Below are 24,943 nucleotides of genomic sequence, written 5' to 3'. Positions count from 1 at the left end.
AGTCCTGAAGATATTTTCAGGCACAAGCTTTGTTTGCTCTCACTGGGATAAAGGATTAAACTAAATTTATCATAGTCTAACCTAGTGAAAAATAAACTTTCAACATCTTTCTCTAAATCCAGAGTAATTTAATAAAAAAGGGTGCCAAACCTTTTGGCAACTCCTATAGGTAAAGATGACCTTGCTACTGCTTCTGCCTGGTTTCTCCAACTCTGGGCCTGGCTCCCACTGAAGAGACCTCAATAAAGGTCGAAACTAGTCTGCGTAGTGGCCAACCCTTAATGCATTACAGTATACATATCCACAAGGAGATGTGTTTTGCATTATGGGAGATACTGTGATAGGAGTGTTCGTAGCTTGCTCCTTTGCTACGAGTTGCCTGGTGTTGTACTACTTACCGAGGTAAGATAGTACAACACTATATTCAGTCCTGAAGATATTTTCAGGTGCAAACTTTGTTTGCTCTCACTGGGATTAAACTAAATTTATCAAGAGATTTTTTTAATACCAAAATTAAACAAAGCCCTTTGTCTAATTCATATTAAAATTTAAAACTGCAGGCCTATTACTTTTAAAAAATCACGCCACTATGGTTTCGAAACTTGCACCCAACAATGCAAACTTGCGAAGAAAGTATTCAGTATTACTAGATTTGAGAACTGGATACAGACTAACTTGATCTTCAATTTCAGTGGAAAAATTTTCTTTATACTTCCTTGCTGATTGGCCACTAACATTTGCAACACAGATGTTATTTCCTTCAGTTTTGAGAATAGAGAATATGCTACCCATTGTTGTAATCAGCTTGCAGGCAATTTTTATGATCGGTCAAAAACAGTGGTATTCTCTTTCCCAATTGTTGAAAGATTTCAATCTGTGAAAATTAATGATAATTCATGAATATTTCCATGTTTAAAAATATGCTGCTTGGTCACTGACATTTGCTACTCAGATGTCATTTCCTTCAGTTTTGAAAACGGGATACACCGCCCATTGTTATAATCCGCTTGCAAGCAATTTTTATGACTGGTCATAAACAGCGGTATTCCCTTTCCCAAATGTTGAAAGGTTTTAATGTGTGAAAATGAATGATAATTCATGAATACTTCCACGTTTAAAAATACACAGCTTGGTCACTAATATTTGCTACATAGATGTTATTAGGTGTTCTGGGTCTGAGCTTTTCGACATATTCATGAATATTATTCTCCTCAGAATATTTTCACTATAAAATATTATTCTAAAAATGCTTAGAAAACTAAAATGACAAATTCCAGGAGAATTTCTCCCGGAAGAGTTATTCACCTTCCGCAGAACACAGTTTGGGAAACCCTGGTGTAGTTTATGCCTGCATAGTCATAGGATGAAGCTGTTATCTTGTGAAGATGAATGCAATGAATGATGCAAGCTGGTAAATAAAGATAAGTATTAGTAGTAAGGAAAGATATTATTTTATTTATTTAATGACATTACTGGTTTTTCGGTTTACGCTATTCAAATTGACAATTTTTTTTGTATGATTGTGTGATATTTTGTTAGGATTTTACTATCTCAGTATTACCTTCACGTGTATCAATTATATTCAACCTGGCAGCTTCTTATTTTAGCACTATTCTCAGCTCCCTCTCACCATTTAAAGACTATGTTTTTCATAACATAGTTGATGTTTGTGTCACTTGCTATGCGTACAGTATGTACATATCCCATTGTTTAAAAATGTGGCAGGTGCAAGATGGGAATGTGCATATGTGCAGGAAATGTAGGCACTGGGAGACATAAATGTCTCGATCTTGGGATTTGGTGGCAGCAGAGATAGTGCTTTGGAAATGGGTGATTTTCAGTTTGTGAATGCCAATAGTGTGTCGAAGGGTAGAGAGAATGTTAAAGATGTATATGTGGATTTAGAATTGGGAAGTTTAGCAGATGAAGGTGACCTGTCTGATGTCCGTAATTGTGTGTACGAATGTGAATTGAAAGCAGAATGCACTGAGAAATGAGATGGAAGGAATAAAGACTGAGCTGAGGAAGGTGAATGAAGATCTTGGGAGGATAGAAAGGTTGACTAATGTGAGAGGAACGATAGTAAGTGTAAGAGAATGGCATCAGACAACAAGGGAGAGAGGAAGGCAAGAGAATGAGAAAGACAGTGGATGAGAGGAAATTGAAGGAAGTAAGTTGAGAGAATGTAGAAATAAGGCATCAGATGGCAAGGGACATAGGAAGGTGAAAGAATGGGGGTGGGGGGGGGAGATTGGAAGCCATAAGAGTCAGGGATGCCAGTGAGAGAAGGATTAAAGAATATGAGTGTCATGCATGGAGATTCAATGATTCGTGGTGTGCAGTGTAGAGCCACAGGAGTGCTTGCCTATTGAAATGAACTGAAATGTCAACATTTGACATTTCAGGCATGTATTTTTCTCTGCTTCCTCCTACAGATTGAAGTAGACAAAGGCAGCTATCAAAGAGCCTATGGCAAAATAAAAAATCCATAGAGCATGAAATCTCAAAGGGCATCCCTTTGAACTAAACCCAAACAAAAAAGCATTGAAACTCTATAAAATACTGGAAAATCAGACCAATTTGAAAACCACAGTACTTAAAACCATAATCTTTCCTGCTCATCACAGAGCTCCTCGGTTGAAAAAACCTGGGTTCAAATCTCATCTATGATGCAAAGAACCTTTAGCAGAGCTTTTCAGTCACAGAGAAGTTCAGTCTCTTGCAGCGGTGGATGGATTTTTCTTAACTGGAAACTCGAGTTTTTTGGTCCCTCAAGACAGACAAACTGGCCCCATGAATGCACATACCTATAAAACATAGACATAAATATTGTTGCACAGGGAATATAATGGAAAACCACCTTGTTCTACAATTATTCCCTAGTAAAGTAGCACTGCTATCCCACAAACCATTAGATTCAGAGAAAACACACACATGACATTGTCAGTGGATGGCAAGGGGATATTCAGTTGTTTGCAGATGATGCGAAGCTGGGAAGGGTTATTAGTAATAGTGCAGATGCAGCAGCCCTGCAAGAGGATTTGAATAAGCTAGATAGATTGGCAAATGAATGGGGGTGTCAGTTTAATGCAGCAAAATGTAAGGTCTTGAGGTTTGGGAAACTGATGGGATGCTGCATACTCTATGGGAGGAGTTATACTGGAGGAAGTTGGGGAGACAAGAGATCTGGGGTTGATGATTGATAGAAACCTGAAATTTAGGGGACATATTGCAAAGGTGGTGAAGGTAACACAGAGGATTGCTGCAATTATGAGAAGGACAATGACCTACAGAGATAAGAGGGTTATCATTCCGTTGTATAAGTCTCTGATCAGACCACACTTGGATTATTGTTCTCAGATTTGGTCCCCAGGATTTGAAGGGGATAAATTAACTGTGTAAAAGATACAAAGACAGATGACAAAGATGGTTTCAGGACTGTACAAGGATAGTTATGAGAATCGGCTGAGGGAATGTGGACTGCAGAGTTTGGCAGATAGAAGAAGGAGAGGTGATATGATTGAGACTTTTAAACTGTTGAGAGGTGGTTACAGGGTTGACACTGGGGAGTTCTTTCACTTGGTTGAACAGCAGGAAGGAGTGATGACGAGGCCATCCCTGGAAGTTACGAAAGGAAACTGTGAGCAAGAGGGTGAGGAGTGGTTTCTTTGCATGGAGGGTGGTTGAGCCGTGGAATGCATTGCCTGATAGAGTGGTGAGGGCAAGAACGGTCAATGAGTTTAAGGAGTGGTATAATAGACTTTGTGTTTCTTAGGGGGGGGGACCTCCCCTCGATGAGTCTTGATAGACTTTGTGTTTCTTAGGAAGGACCCCCCACAATGAGTCTTTTGACTCCGTGGAGGCCTGAATAATAATAATAAAAATAATATCACAGAGGCAAAAAAAATAAAAAAAATGTTTAGTAAAACTCATGCAATACAAAGAACTTATAAAGGAATTTCTCCAGCTATCAAAAGAAGAAGAAAGAGGCTTCAGGCTTCCTGTATTAAAATTCTGCTGTTAAAGCAATATACAGTCTCAAAAATCCATAAAAAATTTTATATAGATCAATCACACGTGCAGATCTTAGGTGCTGTCCTCTCAATTGTTTTGGCAAGAGATCAGAAAACAGGGCTGCCATTTGGACGTGATTGCAAGTTTTATGCTTTGAGCTCTTTCAAAATCAGTGTGTATGTGTTGATAGTTTGTTTGCTGCTATTTGAAGCTTTTGATGATAAAGATAATAAAAATGTTGATGAAGCCAGTGGCACTATGCCCATTTCTTCTCTACAGCCTTGGCACAATAATGAAGAATAAATGTTTCCATACCAGTAAGAATTGTTTGCAACAGAAGAGTGAAAACAGTAATCCAGCCAGGAAATGCATAAATTGATTTCCTCTCAAGAGGAAATCAACACTGGATTGTGCTTTGAATTGCACAGAGGACAAAAATCCATGGTATACTTAAAAAGAGTCGCTAGTGATCACAGAAGAGATTTAGAGAGTGGTTAAGGGATATCTGATATTGCGGTAGACCCATGAACAGTTTGTGTAAGATCATTGTTGATAGCATATGTCATGACATCTCTATCAGCTTATTTCAAAAAGGAATGCCATTTGGAACATTAAAATCTCCAAGGAAGATAACATTAATATTAGCAAATGTAAAAAATCAGTATTTAAAAGAAGGAAAGAAATGAAATAGTTCAGAATGGTTTGTACCATTAGGAGAGTGTGAAATTAGAAAATGAACTTGATATAACAGAACTTGGAAACTGTAACATAGGATAATAAATAAACATAATGTTTGAGTCAAAAAGTATTATGATGGAGAAAACTGAATTGAGTCATACTGTGAAAGAAGCAGACATTCCTACTTTGGAATTATTGTATATTTGTAAGGTGAATCTGATGCTAAAAGAGGGTTTTCTTTTTCTGAATGCAATGTTTATTTTTGCTTGACTTTTCTTGGATGCTGTTTGAGTAATAGATAGCAGTAATGTAAAAAAAAATAGATAGTAATGGATTATTACTAAGCTATGCACATGGAGAATTTCATTCAATTGCATATAGCAGTTGAGTTAAGTGCTGGCTTGGTTGGCCGAGTGGTTAGTGTATCTGCTCTCCAGTCAAAAGGCTGCGGGTTTGAATTACGCGATGGGCATGGATGTTTGTGATTGTCGTGGGCAGTAGATGGTGTTGGTGTAGTTGCAGTTTGTTCTAGTTGGTGGATGGAGTGAGTGGTGGAGACAGAGTTGTAGAGTAGATGCCCTCCCTTGATGTCTCTAACTCCCTGGAGGTGTCATGTAATAATAATATCACATCAGCTGCTATACAAGCACCACATACCACTACACCAACTTTTTCCAGCCACACCTAACAGAATAATGACAAATAGTGTTTGCTGGAAAAAAATCTCGAACTCTTCTGAAGTATAACTATCATTAAGTTCAATCCAGTATATTCTCTGTGACTGGTTTGTGAAATAACAGTTTTAAATCTGCGCCCTTGTAAAAAAGAAGGTTGGGTTTCTCCATGATATTTGATGTAATTCTGAAAATGTCATTTATGCTGGAAAAAATGGGAAGAAAGTAAACTGGGCTCTTTGCTCTATAATTCAAACATGGCTTTTGGCCACTTCAAGTTGCCACCAGGCAAAGTTGTGATATTACACTAGGTGATAAAACTCATCTACTGTCTGGTGCTTGATATCTTTACTTAAGAATTTTGGCAATACAGATTAGATTTTTGTTCTGCAGGAAGTGAGATGGACAGAAAAAGGTGACATTCGGAAAGGTATCACTCAATTCATACAATCTGAATGTGAGGAATGCAAGGTGTAGAACTGTTACGTAATAGAAATACTAGCAGTGCCCTGCTTAGTGAAATGCTCTTGGCTGCTGATTTTATGACTGGGATTAAACCTCTCAATAACTGACACCTGTTTTAAGCATAAACTTTTTTTTTTTTTTAATATCTTGAGTTGCAATTAAAATAATATAGTTACCCTGCTCTAGAGACTGAACATGGTACTTTTTACAAACCACTTCAGGCTTCCTGTAAACAGGATGGTGGGTGCACATGGAGCACTGAAAGTTTTCTACCTGAAAACATCCAAGTGTATTTGTAAATGGCAACCTAGTTGGCTGAGTTGGTAGCTGGAGAGCTAGCAAACCCACAGTTTGCTAGCTCTCCAGCCAGCAAACTGTGGGTTTGAATACCATTGTGGACTACATCTTTCTAAATGTTTTTAGAAATATTTAAATGTTTCTAAACATTGTGGATATTTAGTCCACGATGGTATTCAAACCCACAGCTTGTTGGTTGGAGAGATGTGATGCTATCAACTCAGCCAACTAGACAACAATTTACAAATACACTTGGATGTCACCTGATGATAACTACAAAAACATGATTTTGTGCTAATTAATAGTAAATGGGTAGGTTTTGCACAAAACACTAGAATGTACAAAGGTGCAGGGATAGATTTGATTATTACCTCATTAAAAGTACATTACAGTTGATGCTAAGCCCTACAGTCACTATTAACACTGTGGTAATGCCGAACATTACCATAGTTTGCACGAGTTGCTTAGACTTTATGAACGAGATAGCCTAGAAGATCAAATATAGAAAGTGTGTGGGATGGTTACAACATCCAAATTATTAAAATTTTGGGGTAACTGTGTGGCATAGAAGGCAGCTAGAGAGAATAATCATGGAGGACTGTATGATGTTATTAAAACTTATCTAGAAATAGAAAATAGAGATAAGAACAGAATTGAAGGTCAAGAGGAGCAGAGTATTTTGATAATATTTAAGCAATATTCCATTTTTTGATCTAACTGTTCTTAGTGAGCAAGGCTAGCTCTCAATTTGATATCAGTCCTCTTACACTGTCTGATTTTTTTGGGATATAAATAAATTAAAACTTATAATTCCCATCCACAGTACCATTGTATTATAAGTTGACCAATCTCTCATGCGTGAGATCATCATCATAAAGAGAGAGGGGAAAAAAACAGTTTAGGATGAAATTGTTGCAGAAATATTGACCTTGCTGATGCTAATTTAAGTCATGTTCAATATTCACTAAGCTGGCATATCAACTATTCTGATATCCGTTTTTGTATTTAAATGCTTCAGGTAACTACTGAACATTAATTTGATGCATTTTCAATAATTATTTCTAGGCAGTTATTTCACTGACTTGGTTAGCTGAGTGGACAGTGTCTCTACTTTCTCTCTACAGGCAATGGGTTTGAATCCAAACTTTGGCATGGGTGAATACATAAGTTTGGGTTCAAGCCCATAGCCTATAGAGTATGGAATGCCCTTACTAGTAGATGAATTTCCTTGCAGTGAGACCAGTACCCTATTTAATGCAGACCTGAAGCAGCTTGAAAAATTTTAATCTCTAGAGCAGAGTTAAATGTATTATCTAATGCTTAGCCTACCACATACTCACATATTATTGCTATAGTTAAAATCACTATGCAGATGACATCTTTCACTTTCGAGATGCTTTCATGTAACCATGGAAACACATTGTTTTCATATTATTTTATTCACAGAATGAAAGCAATACCACATCCAAAGAGAAAATTTCTTAGGTTGTTATATTATTTAATGTAGCATGTAACAATAAATCTGAAATAGGAGTATTAGACTTTTCACTGCTCATGTACTTAATGTAATTTATTGTAATTTCAATAACTCCTAACTCTGCCATTGTGGTCTGTTTTTTTGAACACTCTGTGATGCTGCTGATCCCTTCTAATCCACATTCTATGGGTGTGGATTAGTAGGAGTGTTCAAAGGTGTTTAATGTTTTTTCTTTAATACTAAGGAATTTTATATTTTATGTATTTAAAGTATTGTTTTATATTTATATATACATACATAATCACACACACACACACACACACATAAGTTCCTCAAGCAGCAAATGATTCGGTAGGTCTGTCCTGCACATCTGCTGCTGTTAAGGTCTGGTTCAGAACCAAGCTCTTCCTAACATGACCTTCTGGATCACTCCACATGATCTTGTTGAACAAGTGTATGCCTACATAAAATACAGTGCTGTGTAAAGAAAGACTACAATGGTTTAGCAATCTTTCTTTACACAACATAGTATTTTAATAAAAGGCCACATGTTCCTTACTCTTTGCTAAGAGGTGGCTGACAACTCCTCCATTGTATCATAGAAAGCAAACCATCTCATTCCCAAGATACTCCTTAAATGTCCAAATCAGCTTCATTATTTGGGAGAACCTGATTATAGTAAATCTTAAGTTTCATCCTTAATACTATTTTGCTGTCTTTTCAAACTTTCCATAAGTTTCTAAAAATACAGAAGCTGTTCCTGATCTTTACACTGCTTGGAAAGAAGTCAATGGACACCATAGTGTGAGGAATGAACAGCCATGATGTAGGACCTCCTTTTGCTCTGATGACTGCAGCATTCCCATGAAGCTTACTTTCCACAAGCATATTATAGTGATCAATGGGAATTTTGGACCATTCTTATTTATGCAATGAGGTCCTGGACCATTGTGGGATGGTCATTCCTTGATCTTACCTGAAGCTCTAGTTCATCCCACAGATGTTCACAGTATGATTGATATCAGGAATCTGTAGAGGCCAGTCAAGTGTGGTGATGTTCATGTCCACAAACCATGCAGTTACAGCAGCAACATTATGACATGGTGTGTTATCTTGCTGAAAGAGACAATGGTCAGTTCCATAGAAATACTGCAAAGTAGGAAGCATTGCTTTGTCTAGAGGCCAAATCAGGAAAAATAGGACCAAACCATCACACCACTACCACCACCATCACCATGGGGTTAAGCGTCTGGTAAGAGATGTTCATTAGGCATCTGCGACACTCACCCATCCATGTAATTGGTAGAGGATGTAGCATGAATCATCACTCCATAACACACCTTTCCAAACTTCCATATCCCACTGTACATGCTCTTTGCACCAGCTGTTCTGAAATTTAAAGAGGCTTTAAAATAACTTTGTGGATGATGTTGGGTTGGGTAATGTGGGGCTTGCATATTGCAGTCCTCCCATGGAGCCCCATGTTGTGACCCTCAGTTCTGAATGTTTTTGTGCAAATATGAATCTTCAAAACTGATTGCAGTTTTTACATATTATCCTTCATAGCACCCTACAGTCACATTTAGTGAGTGTAGTGGATTGTCCACCTGCAGGTAGCACTTGCAGTTGACTCCCTTCACTCATCTCAGTATGGTATCATGTATGATTGTTGACTGTGGCTCAATTGCCAAATAAATTGGCCTGCAACATGGCATCCTGTCACAATGCCTCTTTCAAACTTTGTCAGTTCCCTTCTCACAGCCATTTCACCCGGAAACAGTTGTACTAATTTCAGAATATGGCTGGCTGCAAATGTGACTCGTTACATGGTATGATGCACCTTGCCTATGGGGGTGGTCGTTGACTTTTTTCCAAGCAGTGTGCCTACTTCATTCCTCACCTTACTAGTATTAGTTATTACACAACTACAGAGACAAGAGAATGTGACATTCTTTTTCTCAGCATTAACCCTTTAACTGCTACGGTCAAGTTAATTCAAGTGCGGAAAAAATGGCGACTTGCTACGATCGAGTTAACTCGATTTGAACTCTCAATGTATAATACTCATTTAGTTTAGTTTGTGAAAGCATTTGAATTGAGCGGACTTATAGTGCCATCTCTTAGGATTAGAAGGAACTAATTTTCAAGCTTCTGTCTGTTTTGTGGCTCTATCTTTGTAACAAATTGTGAGACCATGCACAATGTTATCAGAGCCGTCCTTGACAATAGGAGCCAGGTGATCACATGATGCGGTGATTCCAGGGTTAGTAAAAATGGCTTCGACAAGCAGATAGCAGCATTCTCTTACTGAGGCGGAATTAGTAGAAGTATTAGAAACTTGACCTTCTGATTTATCAGATTTGAGTGACAGTGACAATGATGATATTTTTTTTTTTAGAAAATAGTGATAGTGAAAGTTCAGATAATGAACCACCAGCACCAGTGCATCCGTGAAAAAGAAATTGTACTGACGCTTCATTGTTTCGATGCCGCGATACAAATTTTCGTCCAACAGTTCACCATTTCAATAATGATAATTCAGGTATTTCAGCAATTATAGATGATAGTTCAACTGTTTTTGATTTTTTTAAACAATTTCCCCCCCCCCCCCCTTCATATAATGCAACATATTGCTGATGAAACTAATAAATATTATGTATTTTTGACTCAGAAACTACCACCAGCACCCCAATCTCATTTGAAAAAACGGAAAAATACTATCCCAGAGGAATTATATATATTTTTTGGAATCATAATGCTTATGGCTAGGGTAAAAAAACTAACAATAGCAGAATATTGGTCCAAGGATCCCCTCATAGCTACTCCACAGTTCACAGACTACATGTCCAGGGACAGATTCCTTTTACTTTTACGTATTTTACATTTCAATGACAATGAAACTCGGGTTCCGGGACAAAGACTGCACAAACTACAACCAATTATCGATCATCTGAGAAAAACCTGCAGTGAAGTATTTATCCCTTTTCAAAATATACTGTTCAAGGGCCGCCTCCAGTTCAAACAGTACATTCCTTCGAAAAAACATAGATTCGGGACCAAAGTTTTTGTGTTGTGTGACTGTGAGACTGGATATGTGTTAGATTTTGTAGTGTACACAGGGGCAACTACAGACATTATTCCAGAACGTGAATTTGGGATTTCTGCGGCCGTGGTGCAAATCCTAGTGGCAAAGTATTTGCAGAAATGGCACACATTGTGGTTAGACAATTGGTATTCTGGCCCTCTTCTGTACGACTGGCTACATAAAATGGTACCAATGCATGTGGGACTGTTAGGAAAAACAGGTAAGGGTTGCCGAAACTGAACAAAAAATTAGACAAAGGACAGGTAGAATCCAGACACACAGATAATATGATGGTGGTAAAATGGATTGATAAACAAGAAGTTTGGTTGACCACACTCCACACAGACTCTATGAAACAATCAGAGAAAGTTGACAGGACAACAAACACACCAATAATGAAACTTGAATATGTCATGGATTGTAATAGGAATATGGAGGCTGTGGACAGGACAGACATGATAGTCAGTTCTCTTGAATGTGTGCTAAAGGCCTTCAAATGGTATAGAAAATTCTCTTTCCATCTCTTGGATCTCACTGTTCTCAATTTGCATATTTTGTATAATGTACATACTGGTAAAAATATCACACATGCTAATTTTCAATTGACTCTCATCAGAGAAATTTTTCAAAAGTTCCACGTGCCAAGACCAACCACTACATCTGGACGACCATCGCAGGGTGATGAACCCCTCAGACTGGGGGAAAGACATTTCCTAATACCTGTGCCACCCACACCCAAGAAAGCAAATCCCACTAGAAATTGTCATGTGTGTGTGTTCAAATACCACATTGGAGCAAAGAAAAAGAAAAGAGAGCCAGTATATGTGTGTGAAATGTGACACAGCCTTATGTGTACACCTCTGCTTTCAAAATTACCACACACTACTAAAGTATTGAAGTATTTTGGGGGAGGTGTTTCTCACTTGAAGTTGTGTGTGACATTATTTGACATGGAATTTTAATATTTAAAAATTAGAATTTTTGAAAATTTGGATCATCTACAAACATCTACATCATGAATGGTGAGTTTTTACAACATTTATGTTCATTTTTTCATGATCTTATATAATTATAAAATATTTTATAATTGTGAAAATAACTCAACAAGGAGGGTCATACTGGTTATTTAGTATCTCAGCAGTTAAAGGGTTAATAATCAAGCCAAGTTTACTTCTAGCATTATAATTTGTGCAATAAGAAATTCATATTCAAGGCCAAATCATTAGTATAATCTAGATCAGATACTCTGATTTTTAGATCCCCCATCCCATTCATTGCACATTCCTATTCATCACAAAATCAATTAAAGATTAAATAGACATCTCACAGCAATTGTTATTTTAAACAATTCACTATTTTCTTTATACACTTTAACACAAGCCTTGCTGTTATGATAGAAATCAGTCGTAATGCTAATAAGTTTATCAGATATTGTATAAATCCATACCATCTTCTATAAATTTTATCTATCAGCCAAATCAAAAGCCCTCTTGAAGTCAACAAAACAAGTAACCACAGATAATTGACTAATACATAATTAGCCTATTATCTATTACAGGTAATGCCTCTATAACTGTCATATAATGTGCTGTTTCTTTTTTAAAAATGGGAAGTGTTATACTGTGAAGTCTTTGGAAACTAGAAAAAGATCAAGATGTCAGAAGAGTCACTATGCTCTCCCCCCCCCTAGATAACTGTTAATAACTTCATATAGTCCTCCATGATTATTCTCTTTAACTGTCTTGTCTGCCATATGTTAAACCCAAATTTTTATCTATTTTCAGCTATCCTTTTACTTCTTTGTTAACTTGAACTATACTTTAGTCTGTTCTCATTATTTGGATGTTGAAACTATCTCGTGCACTCTATATTTCAATCTTGTGGACTAGCTCTTTCATAATGCCTGAGAACTCTAGAAATGCATTCTGTGGGGATATATTGTTGGAAGTGGAGGAAATAAGAGATCTTGGAATGACAGTGGATAAGGATCTAAAATTTAGAGGACGCATTGCCGAAATTGTGAGGACAGTACCGAATTCTGGGAATGATGCAGAGGACACTGATTTGTAGAAATAAGGAGATTCTTGTTCCATTATATAAGGCTCTGATTAGGCCACATGTGGACCACTGTGCACAGATTTGGTCACCTGGTTTTCAAAAGGATGAAGAGATGTTGGGAAGGGTCCATAAACACCTGACTAAGGTAGTTTCTTATCTCTGGAATGTTGAATATGAGGAAAAGTTGAGAAGATGCAATTTACAGAGTCTAGCTGATAGGAGGAAGAGGGGTGATATGATAGAGACATACAAGTTGGTAAGGGATTGTTATAATATCAATGTTGAAGAAGTTATTCATAAAATGGTGGGAGATCAGGGGAGAACAAGAGGTCATTCCTGGAAGCTGCATGAGGAGGGTGTGAACAAGGGAATGAGAAGCAGATTTTTTTGCATGCAGAGTTGTCAATGTTGAAATGCCTTGCCTGAGAGTGTGGTTTCTTCAGAGAATTTGAATGTGTTTAATGCATGGTATGAAGAGCTGTGTATATGCCAAAGGGACCTATTAGAGGAGTCTTAGGGTAATAATAATAAATGTTCAGCATTGCCTCATTAATAGTGACTGTGGCAGCACTTAGCATGCATTGTTTAAACATCAACTGCAATGTGCTCTTAATGAGATGATAGTATAATAAGTTTTGCTCTTAAAACTTATCTCTGCTCCTCTTTATGTTCTAGTGTTTTGCACAGAACCTACCCATTTATTATTAATTAGTTAATAATAGGGTATCATCAGGTGATATTCAAGTGCATTTGTAGGTGGCCCAGTTGGCTGAATGGATAGCATCACAGCTCTCCAACTGTGGGTTTCAATACCATTGTGGGCATTGATATTTATGAGTACCTTTAGATAGTAAACTTCATTGCCCAGTATAAGGCTACAGTTGTGTAGTGACTTAAAAAATTAAGTCACTACAATGTTTTAGTCTCTGAAGCAGGGAAAGAAATCATATTATTTTAACTAATGCCTGCCAAAAAGGTGGTGGGCTTCAGTTTTCTTATATAGTTCATATCCTGTCAACTGCATGAATTAAGGTGTATGGGAGGTTGCTTACTCCCTAACACACTCTGAGTGGTTAAACTCTTAATTTCAGACTAAAAGAGATTCCTTGTCAGCCTTGGCAACAAGCCTATACCATCATAGGTGTACTTCCCTCATCTTCTGCGGGACTGGGGCAACACCAAGAATTTCCCAAATGTCATTATTCGTAATGTGTGTGTATCCCAGTAGTGTCCGTCAGGGCATCCACATCTCCATGACATGCAGTGCCTGTTCATGTTGTTTTGTTACAAGCCAGCACTCTGCTCGATAAAGTGCAATAGATCTTGGATTTGAGACACTGTGGTATTTTCTTGTCACACAGGACTCCAGTGACCCCTGGTGCCATTTCAGCCAGGCAGAATTAACGTATGTTCTGGTATCTGGGAGAGTACTACTATCAGACATCACATGGGATCCGAGGTAGAGGTCTTAGTAAATTCAGTACCATTGACTAGAATTGTGCATCTGTTTGGGTACCACATTCTGAATATTCAGTTTTTGTCAAGTTAAGTCGCAAACCAAAGTTGTCAATTCATGTTTTCTGCTAGTTGACCAGTCATTCAAGTTCTGCTCTAGTTTTGTGGGCCAACACGACATCGTTGGTGTAAAGGAGGGTGAGGTTGTTGCATGTCTGCAGTCACTGTGTCCATGCACAGGATAAACAGAAGTGGTGATAGGGCAGATTGGATGCTTACCTGAATGTTAAATGACTTGGTGACACCAGCAATACAGCAGATAGAGCTAGTGGTGTTAGTGTAGAGGAACTACACCCAGTGTATTGGCTTCAGGGATGCAATGGGTGCATAGAGAGTACTAGATCAGTTTGATAACACTCGAATCCCCAGACAAGACGAAATTTCTCTTCTCGGAATTACCATGACATCAGGCCTCTCCTGGCATAAACACATCACAACCATTGCATCCTCAGCTTCCAAAAAACTAGCTTTCTCTTTCGCTCAAGATGTTACTTCACTTCAAAACAGCTGTTAACCTTATACAAATCTGCCCAGCTATCGAATACTGTTCTCGCATTTGGAGTGGGGCTCCTAAAAGTTCCCTCAAAATGCTTGCCTCAATACAAAGGAGAGCAATTAGACTGATAAATGATCCCTCTCTTACCAACTTTCACATAGACGTTTAGTCTCTGCAATTTGTATATTCTACAAATATTTTCATGGAAAATGCTCATCTGAAACAACATCAATAATCCCCCCACTCTGCACTAAACCCATTGGAACACGTACAGCCTCCTCCTAACATCCCTTCACAGTACACCATGAAACCCACAGAACAAGTGTCTTTTCCTCCTCCTTCATCCCTGCTAATGCTGTACTGTGGAACAGTCTTCCCCTGAGGTATTTCCCCAAGGAATACAATATACAGGCTTTCTACCCATATACGGTACTAAAGTACTATGGGTTGACCAGTCAACATCTCGTATATGGGCCCAACATTAAAAAAAAAAAAAAGAAAGAAAGTTCATGTGGGACCCAATCGAAGGCCATGTGGACTGTCTTTCTTTTCTCCCTGTCTTTCCATTAGTAGGCGGATGGCATGCATTGCATCTGTCATCCCACAACTTTTTACTTTAAGCCACATTGATTTGGTGATATAGTAACAATGTCTCTTAAATGAATCAATTTTGCATTCAAAAATCTTCATGGTATGCAGAGGAGACAAATGGGGATGATTGTTAGTGCAGACAGTGACACATTTTTCAAACAACATCTAGATAGATGTTGTTTGAAACAGCATAAACATTTCAGATTCTGACTGCTCATCCAAAATTGTAATTATGTTCTAATATCTAACTAAATAAATTTATTTTATATTTAAGTGAAGACTTCAGGAACCAAAAATAAAAATAACATGTCAAAACTTCTATGGTTCCAGTTTTAAATTTAGCAGCATAGAACTTTCTGATTTATCCAGTTGTATTCAAGCCTTGCTAGTATTTCTTTTAAGTAGACTAAGTAGGATTGATCTTTATGTGATTTATGCCTCATTCCTTGATTGAATTATTGTTTTTAGTTGTTCCAAATATCTGCATTGACCACATCACTGAAGCAATTCTTATTTATGGAAATGTTAATTTGCCATTCTACTTTTAAATTCTCATCTCTCATCTGGACTTTGGTTCTCAAAAATAAGCCAATGTGGTACAAGAGAAGAACCAGGCATATTGCAGTTGGCTTTCATTGAAATCTTCATCTTCATTTTATATCAGATATTGAAATAGCTACAAGCTAACTATTAACACATCTGATTTTGGAAGAGATGAAAGCAGGAAATATTCATCATAGCCTGGTTAATATATCCACTCTTCAAGCAACAGGCTGTGGGTTTAAATCCTGCTATGGATGTTTTTATGATTGTTTTTAGGTAGGAGATGAATTTCATTTCATTGGCCTGGCATGAGACCACTGTTCTACTGGATTCTAGATGGTTTGAACAAGTTCCATGTTTGATCTCTAGAACAGGGTTTCCAGATTATGTAAAATATAAATTAAAATAGACCAACAGGGCCATAAGGGGCAGTCATCTTGATTGTAAGGGAAGCGGCACTCCCATGGACCCCTAGCTGGATCTATCCTCTCCTTCTTCTACTTTGAGGAAGATCCACTTACTTTAATCTTTCCTATAAGGCCTTATCAGCCAACTCTTCTTACTTTATGACCCTTATGCTATTAGAGTACTCGAGGGCCATGGGATCTTTTCATTTCTGGCCTTACAACTATGCCTTCTCTATAAACCTTACTATATTTCTTCTATAATCTACTCTTTCCCCTTCAATATACCCTATTCCTTTTATGGGTTTAAATTCGGAAGAAGGCTAGTTCAGAAGCCTTAAGATAGCAGCCCTACCACTGAACTATTCCATCATCAGGCTAGTCCCCTGACATGGAAAACATAATCCTACTTGTACAGAAAAAGATAATCGGATTGAATCTATGGGAAACGACCCTGGAATGGAAATGGGAAAACGAAAATGGAAACGACAAAATATAATACACATAGCAAACTGGAATGTAAGAGGAATAGCATATAAAGAAATAGAATTAGACCAGTTATTAAATGAAAGAAATTTTAAAATAGCAGTAATCACTGAAACAAAAAAGAAATTAAAAGGAACTATGAGAACTGAAAATTTTAATGTGATATACAGTGGAGTCGACAGAGACCAAAGAGCACAAGCAGGGGTCATGATTTGGATTCATAACTCCCTTTCAAAACTGTTAAAACATTATAAATTATGGAATGAAACAATAATAGAAGCTAGAATAAAAATAGATAGAGGCTATTTAACAATAATTGGTTTATATGCCCCAGAAGAAGGAAGAGAACAGGATAATATTGATTTTTATAATCAGCTACAAAACATATATAATAAAATAAATAAAAATGATTACATAATTTTAGCAGGAGACTTAAATGCAAGAATTGGAAACACAAAATTAATAATAATATAGGAATACATGGAGAACATACTCTAAACAGAAATGGTAAAAAATTGATTGACTTTGTAGTTTATAATAACCTAAAAATAATGAATTCCTTCTATAAACGTAAAGACATACATAAATATACTTGGGCAGCAAGAGGATGGAAATCAATATTAGGTTACTTCATTTTAAATGAAAAGACATCAAAATTTTCACTAGATGTTAGAGTTCACAGAGGATATGAAATAAGCAGTGACCACTTCCTTGTTAAAATAAAATTAAGATTACCACCTAAATGGCTACAAGTAACAAGAACAGAAAGAAAAATTGAAACATTTGTTTATAAAACTAGACTATTGAATGACACAAATGTACAATGGCTATATGAACAAAGAATTAACCAATATCTAGATAAAATAAAACAAAATGAAGAAATAGAAATAGAATGGCTTAATATAAAAACGATACTAAATGCAGCAGCAAATGAAAGCTTAGGAAAGACCAAAAAATTCAATAAAAGAAAAAAACTGAAGATCTGGGATGATACAATCAAAGAAATAATCAAAAAGAACAAAGAAGCCTATCACAAATGGTTAAGCAGTAAAAGATTAGAAGATGAAATAGAATATAAAAGAATAAGAGCCATAGCTAAAAGAGAAGTCAGAAAAAGACATCGAGAATCATGGAATAAATTTGTTTCTAATTTAGAACATGATTTATATAAAATAAGACCCAATGTATATAAGATCTTGAAACACCTAAATGCAGATACCAAAGAAAACATAAAATTAAACACTGAATTGAAATTAGAAGAATTTCTAAATTACTACACAGAACTGTGGACAGACAAATATTTTAAAAAAGACAACCGGCAAACAATTAACGAAAATGAAAAGGAAATAACTGAAGAAGAATTAGAAATCAGCCTGAAAGAAACAAGAAACGAAAAATCACCTGGAGCAGATAAGCTAGGTTCAGAACTATATAAATACGCAGGAACAAGATTCAAAAAAAGACTCTTATTATTTTTAAATAAAATTTACTCAACTGGTATCCCCCCAATAGAATGGAAAAAAGCAATTGTGATTCCTATCTTTAAGAAAGGTAATAGAGATGACCCTAAAAACTATAGAGGTATCAGTATACTAAATTCCTGTTACAAAATATATAGCAGAATCTTAAATAACAAACTAATGAAATATTCCAAAAATTTATTCTAGAGGTACAGAATGGATTTAAAAAAGGACGATCATGTACAGACCCAGCCTTTTGCCTAAAATTAATAATAGAGAAAAGAAGAGAATATAATTTAGAAACACATATTGCATTTATTGACTTTGAAAAAGCATTTGACAAAGTTAAAAGAAACATATTAAAAGAAAGACAAATACCAAATAATATCCTAAAAGCTATCACAAGTATATATGAAAATAATCAAATACAAATAAGATTAAATCACGAGCTTTCATATACAAGAGAGATAAACCAAGGGGTCCGACAGGGATGTCCCCTCTCAGCAACTCTTTTTAATATCTACTTAAATGAAATAATAATAAAATGGAGTAAAAATTTATATCAAGGAATTAAACTTTCACCTACAGTTAACACTTAAACACTCTCCTCTTTGCAGATTTGTAATTATTATTTGACCAAATAATAATTACAAATTCTGAAGATAACTTACAGAAAGCTATTTTAAATCTAAATGAGATATCCAAAGATTATGGTATGATAATATCAACGGAAAAATCAAAAACTATGGCCTTTAAAGAACAAGATCCAGCAAGAATTAAAATAGTAATAGATAACAAGATCTTAGAACAGGTGAATTCATTTAACTACCTAGGATGTATGATCACATATGAAAATGAAAAAGATATAAATGTAAAAATTGCAAAATATTTAAAAATAACAGGTGTAATTAACTCTATATTTAAACCAAACCTAGTTCAAAAACAAACCAGGCTAAAAGTATACAATACATTAGCCGTACCGGTCTTAATGTATGGAAGCAAAATCTGGACAATAAAACAAAAAGACAAAGATTAACAACAGCAGAAATGAAGTTTATGAGAAAAACTGCAAAGTATACCCTATTTGATCACAAAAGAAATGAAGATATTATGAAAGAATTAAACCAATATATTTTTTAATTTTTTCTATTACTGGTAATAGAAAAAATTAAAAAATATAAACATGAATGGATGGAACACGTTCAAAGAATGAAAACAGAAAGATTACCAAAACAAGCCTTAAAGTACAAGCCATTAGGAAAAAGAAAGCCAGGACATCCTCTTAAACGATTCAACGATGACTTTTAAGGCCGGAACAGGCCATGCTAGGCCTAAATCCTTGATACGTATGATGATGATGATGATGATGAAAGTCAGGACCTCCTGTAAGGTGTTTTCACGTCATGGTCAACCAAAGTTGGTTAACCAAAACTGAAGGTTGGATAATTGAGTATTCACTGTAATTAGTGAAATATTTGCAAGTGGAAATTCAGATATTATTATTATTATTTTGGGCAACTCCAGGGAGTCCTTAGACTCATCGAGGGAGGCCCTAAACATCATGTCCACACAACTATACGACATTCTCACAGTTTCTATCATACCTTGCCTTGAACTCGCTCACCGTCAAAGCACTCACAACAGACTCTGGCAGCTTATTCCACTCATTTACCACTCTGAAAGTAAAGAACCCAGCTCTAACACCCCTGCTAACCACACTCTTGCCCAGCTTCCATAGGTGTCCCCTAGTTCTCCCACCACCAGTCCTGATCTCAAAAATATCCTCTGATGAGTCCCTTTTATAATGTGAGTAAAATTTTATAAAATATGAGTCCCTTTAGCAATTTGAATGTCTCAATCATATCTCCCTTTTCTGCAACCCACAAATCTTCAACCTGTTCTCATATGGTTCATTCCATAGACCTGTTATCATCTTAGTCACTCGCCTCTGGATCCTCTCCACCTCCTCCCCATCAAGAAGGAACCGAGGTGACTAAATCTGGGCACAGTGGTTGAGATGAGGTCTTATCAAGGCTCGGTACAGCGGTCCAATAACTTGCTTGTCTCTGCTCGTCAAAGTATTCTTCAGTAACCAAGTGATTTGATGAGCTGATTTAGCTACTTTTGCAGTGTGCCCCCTAAACTTCATCTCCCTATCCACCAACACTCCCAAGTCCCTGGCCTCATCAATCTCCTGGAGTACAGTTCCACCAATGTGGTATACTGCTGCTAGTCTTTTCACCCCAAAATGCATAACCTTACATTTCGTCACATTAAATTGACATCCATTCTCCTTAGCCCAGAACTCCAATCTATCCAAGTCATCCTGCAAGATTTTGACATCTTCTGCATTCACTATCTCCCTACCCAACTTTTCATCATCAGCGAACAAATGAACTGTTCCACTTAGATCCTTCCCTATATCGTTAATGAACAGATTAAACAGCAGTGGTCCAAGAACAGAACCCTGCGGCACACCACTAGTCACAGGCCGTCTTTTGGACACTACTCCTGAATAAACTACTCTTTGATATCTCTATCAACCACCCACCTATCCATCTCACCAACCCTATATCCATTCTCATATGTTGTATTTTACGGATTAGAATTCCATGTGGTATCCTGTCAAACGCCTTTGCCAGGTCCAGCAGTATCACTGTAAACCCATTTCCCTTATCCAGTTCAGCCATCACCTTGTTATAAAACTTGAGCAAGTTACTGAGGCATGATCTACCCTTCACAAAGCCATGCTGTCCCCTGTACAGTATCTCATTTTCATCAATCCATTCCTGTATTTTTCCCTTAACTACTTTCTCCAAGAACTTGACAACGACTCCTGATATGCTGATCAGTCGGTAATTTGCAACCGTAGTCTTGGATCCTCCTTTATGCAGTGAAACTATTTTCCTCTCTTTCCACACCTTTGGGACTAAACCAGACCCGAGACTCAGATTAAACAACATGGTCAAGGCCACTGATTATTCCTTAGCCGCTTCACGCAAGACCCGTGCCGGTATACCATCCAATCCCACAGATGTATTCACATTAAGGTTCTGTAATAGATTATTCACCTCCACTTCATTCATCACAATTCCTGTATAAACTAATGGTTCCTTCATTTTTTCAATGTCACCACCTGGATGATATACTTTTGCAAAGTGTGCGCTCAGTAACACCACTATATCGACTGAAATGTCACAGTGATACCAGAAAATAAATAAATAAATGAAATAAGAATGCGCACTTGTTGATTAAAGGTTGTATTAAAATGCTGTAATTTAAAATAATTATAAATTAATCTTTGACACATTAAAAAATATGAATTTATTTTCAGAAAAAGGGATCTATGTGATTGGTTTCAGCTATCCTGTTGTTCCTAAAGGTAGGATCTTTACCACAATCCTCAAGATCAATGTTTTCATTTTGATTACTAAACCTTTTAGTAGATAGAAGTAGTTTTTTACCATAGGAAGCTATTCTTCTTCCGAACTGCTGATTACAGCTTTTTTAAAAATTCTAGCAGTAAAGCTAATTTTTATAAAATGTTATGATCTAATTTTGAGAACTAGGACAATTCATGAAAATTGAATTATTTGTTATTTGCAAATAACAAAGTCATTATTGCTTTGTGAGTATCTTCACAGTACTAGGACTTCTGGGACTGGCTGTAATTCACATGTCTATCCTTACTTAACTTTAAAGCATTCACTGTTGCATACTGAGTAGTAATGATATCATTTGGCTATAAAGACCTGGATTCAGTACCTATTCTGGTATGAGCAGAACATTTGAAAAAGGCTTTTCAGCTAAAGGTCAGTTAGCTTGTATCATATGGAGGTGGCACAGTTTTTGCTCTAGATCTTGGGTTTTTCACTCCACAAAACATTCAGGCTGACAATAGAACACATGGAATTTACAATCATAAGACATCCAGAAGCACTCTGGATGTCTTATGCTAACTCATCATTTGCAGTGAGAAAAAATTTAATTCTTAGGTTCTTGAGCCTGTTATTTCATATCCTCTAGAAATTATTTTTGTATTGAAAAATATTTTTACTAATATATAGGTCTTTATATCTCCTTGTTTTGGCCCCCTTATCAAATTCTTAAGCCAGCATTTGCTTAACTTCCTAATAGTTAACATTCTTCTACATTCTTGTATTTATCTTGTGTTTGCCCTACATCCTTATTATTTTCTCTCTTTTTTTTAAAAAAATAAACAAACAAACAAAACAGAATCATGGTCCATATATCAAGACATTGTAAAGAGGAATTGATAACTTCTTTACCTATATACTCTTAAGTATTGTTTACATTGCTATCATCTGAAGATTCATTGCATCATCATTTTCTCGTAGTGAAGTTCCACAGCAAATGTAATAAACAGTCTGCAATTTCTTCAGCCCATCATATAAAACCTAATAAAGCATTGAATTGTCTACCATCTATGATCCACTTGCAGAACAGCAGTCTTTTCAAAACCTCTTAAAACCTAAGAAATCCCACAAATATTTCCCTGTGGAATGTTGCAGAGCGGATACTTAAGGGTCAAAGCTGTATAACTGAGAGGAGACCACCAAATAGCCTTTAAAGGAATGCAGAGAGAACCGACCAGGGCTTCTGACCTAATGTCCAATCCTCACCTTCTCGTGGTGCACCCTGTTAGGTATCTACTGGATACTGAACGAACGAGGACAGGCTGCAATTTGGCATTTAGCTGACCAAATTGTATTCTTATTGGCTTAAACCACAATATAAAATGAATGTATAACATGAAAGAATTTTATGCCGGCTGGGGTGTCGCCCATTTAAAAGGACCCATTGTTTTCTCCAGGGAACTAGGGCAAACAATGAAAAGTCAGCTACTGAAACAAATCCTAAAACACAAACCCGACTCAACATCAGTATATAAGAAGACTGAATGGCAAAGAAATGGAGCTAGTTGAGGAACTGGATAAGTACCAGATTGACATAATAGGGGTGACTGAAACAAAAAAGACCAAAACTGGTGAGATCTTTCTGAGCAATAAATACAAAATGTTATATTCAGGTAATCAAAATCAAGGAAAAGAAGGAGTAGCCATAGCATTCAACACTAAATATGAAGCTAATCTTGAATGGCAGGCAATATCAAGTAGTGATGTGGGCAAATATCAGAATGGGGAACTGGACAATGAGATGTATTTGTACCTATGGTCCCACAGAAGGTTCTACTAAGGTAGAAGTGAATTTTTTGAGGCTTTAGAGAAAGCAACTGATACAATGAAAAATGAAAAGTTGCTCCTTGTTGGGGATCTAAATAGCAGAGTAAGACATGATTGTCAGACATACAAAAATATTTTGGGAAAATTTGGAGAAAAGAGAAAAGCTAATAATAATGGCAAATACCTATTGGATTTCTGCTCAGGACATGGAATGGTTATTACTAACACAATGTTCCAACATAAAATGTGCAAAAATTCACATGGAGAGAAGAGGCAAGGAATAAGAAAAGTCTCATTGGTCAACAATAACAATCAATAAAAGTCTCATCTGTATCAACAATAACATTGACTATGTTATTGTTGATACGGATTTTTTTTTCCCCTGGTGCAGGACACCAGATTGTACAGAGGATTGGAAAGTGGAAGTGACCACCATTTAGTCTTGAGCAGGATAAAATTGAATTTTATATTGAAAAGAAAAACATGTAAGAAAGTTTTAAAGCGAATAAAAGTTGAGCAGCTCTCAGATGTGAACTGTAGACTAAAATACACAAACATTATTCAAGAAAAAATGAAAGGGTTTCAGAACAAGAACTAAACCTTTGAGATTCAGTGGCAAATCCTGAAGAAACCATTGATTGATTCAGCCAGAGTGGTATGTGGTGAGTTTATCTGCAAGGATAGAAAAATCAGAGCTCCATGGTGGACACAGGAGGTTAGAGGCAGTGAAGAAAAAGAAGAAAGCATATCAAAAGTTCCTTCCTGGCAATTAAGTGAGCTTGTGATCTTAGAGAATACAGAGACAAATGTAAGAAACCTAACCACCAGTGCCATAACGAGTGCATGGCGAAAGAGGCGCCCGCCATGGGCACAACTAAGTTTAAGGTGCAAAATGTAAAAATAAATAAATAGATATAAAAGTCCGCTATTTTATATCGTATTTTTAAATTTCGGCAATACGCCACTTTAGACACACAAATTCTGCAACACACTGCAATTCATTTTGATGTGGTTAATAGTAAGTATTTAAATTGCATTTAGTAAAATTTAACTTGTTACATTTAAATTTTTCAAAATTTTTCAAAATTTTTGGGTTAGGGAGCGCAAGTTAGACACTTGCCATATCCTTGTTACTGTACTGCTAAAACAGTATAATACTAGCTAAACAAAAGTCATGTGAAGATTTTGTTAAGAACATTGAAAATAAATATCAGGAAGGTGGCAAGATAATCTAGAGTTTGTTGAGAAGCTCAGAAATGGAGAAAAGATTGCTGTAAAAGGAATTAGAGATGATAAAGTTGACATGAAAACTGGAGAAAAAGATATCCTTGATGTATGGGGTAATAACTTTGAAAACTTTCTAAATGAAACAACTAGTGATAGCACAGTGGTAAAAAACACTCAGCAGCCATGCAAACAGAATGCATATCCATACTTGAAGTAGAAAAAGCCACCAAAAGCCTGAAACGTAGAAAGGCAGCTGGAGTAGATGATAT

At 36.5% G+C, this 24,943-nt stretch overlaps 1 protein-coding gene across 1 annotated transcript in view; it reads left to right on the top strand.

The window, feature by feature from the left end:
- Window positions 1-24,943, top strand: part of Gcat (Glycine C-acetyltransferase) — a 443,581-nt gene that overhangs the window by 379,686 nt on the left and 38,952 nt on the right. The window contains exon 11 of the mRNA XM_090401262.1: window positions 21,578-21,625. Within this exon, the coding sequence (XP_090257388.1) occupies window positions 21,578-21,625 (48 nt within the window). The remainder of the gene's footprint in view (window positions 1-21,577; window positions 21,626-24,943) is intronic.

Source organism: Typopeltis vanoorti, chromosome 12 (genome assembly GCF_054136105.1).
Source record: "Typopeltis vanoorti isolate ZY-2024b chromosome 12, IOZ_Tvanoo_1.0, whole genome shotgun sequence".
Taxonomy (NCBI): Eukaryota; Metazoa; Arthropoda; class Arachnida; order Uropygi; family Thelyphonidae; genus Typopeltis; species Typopeltis vanoorti.
Note: the sequence above shows the minus strand (reverse complement) of the source record. Positions and strands in the feature narration are given on the sequence as shown.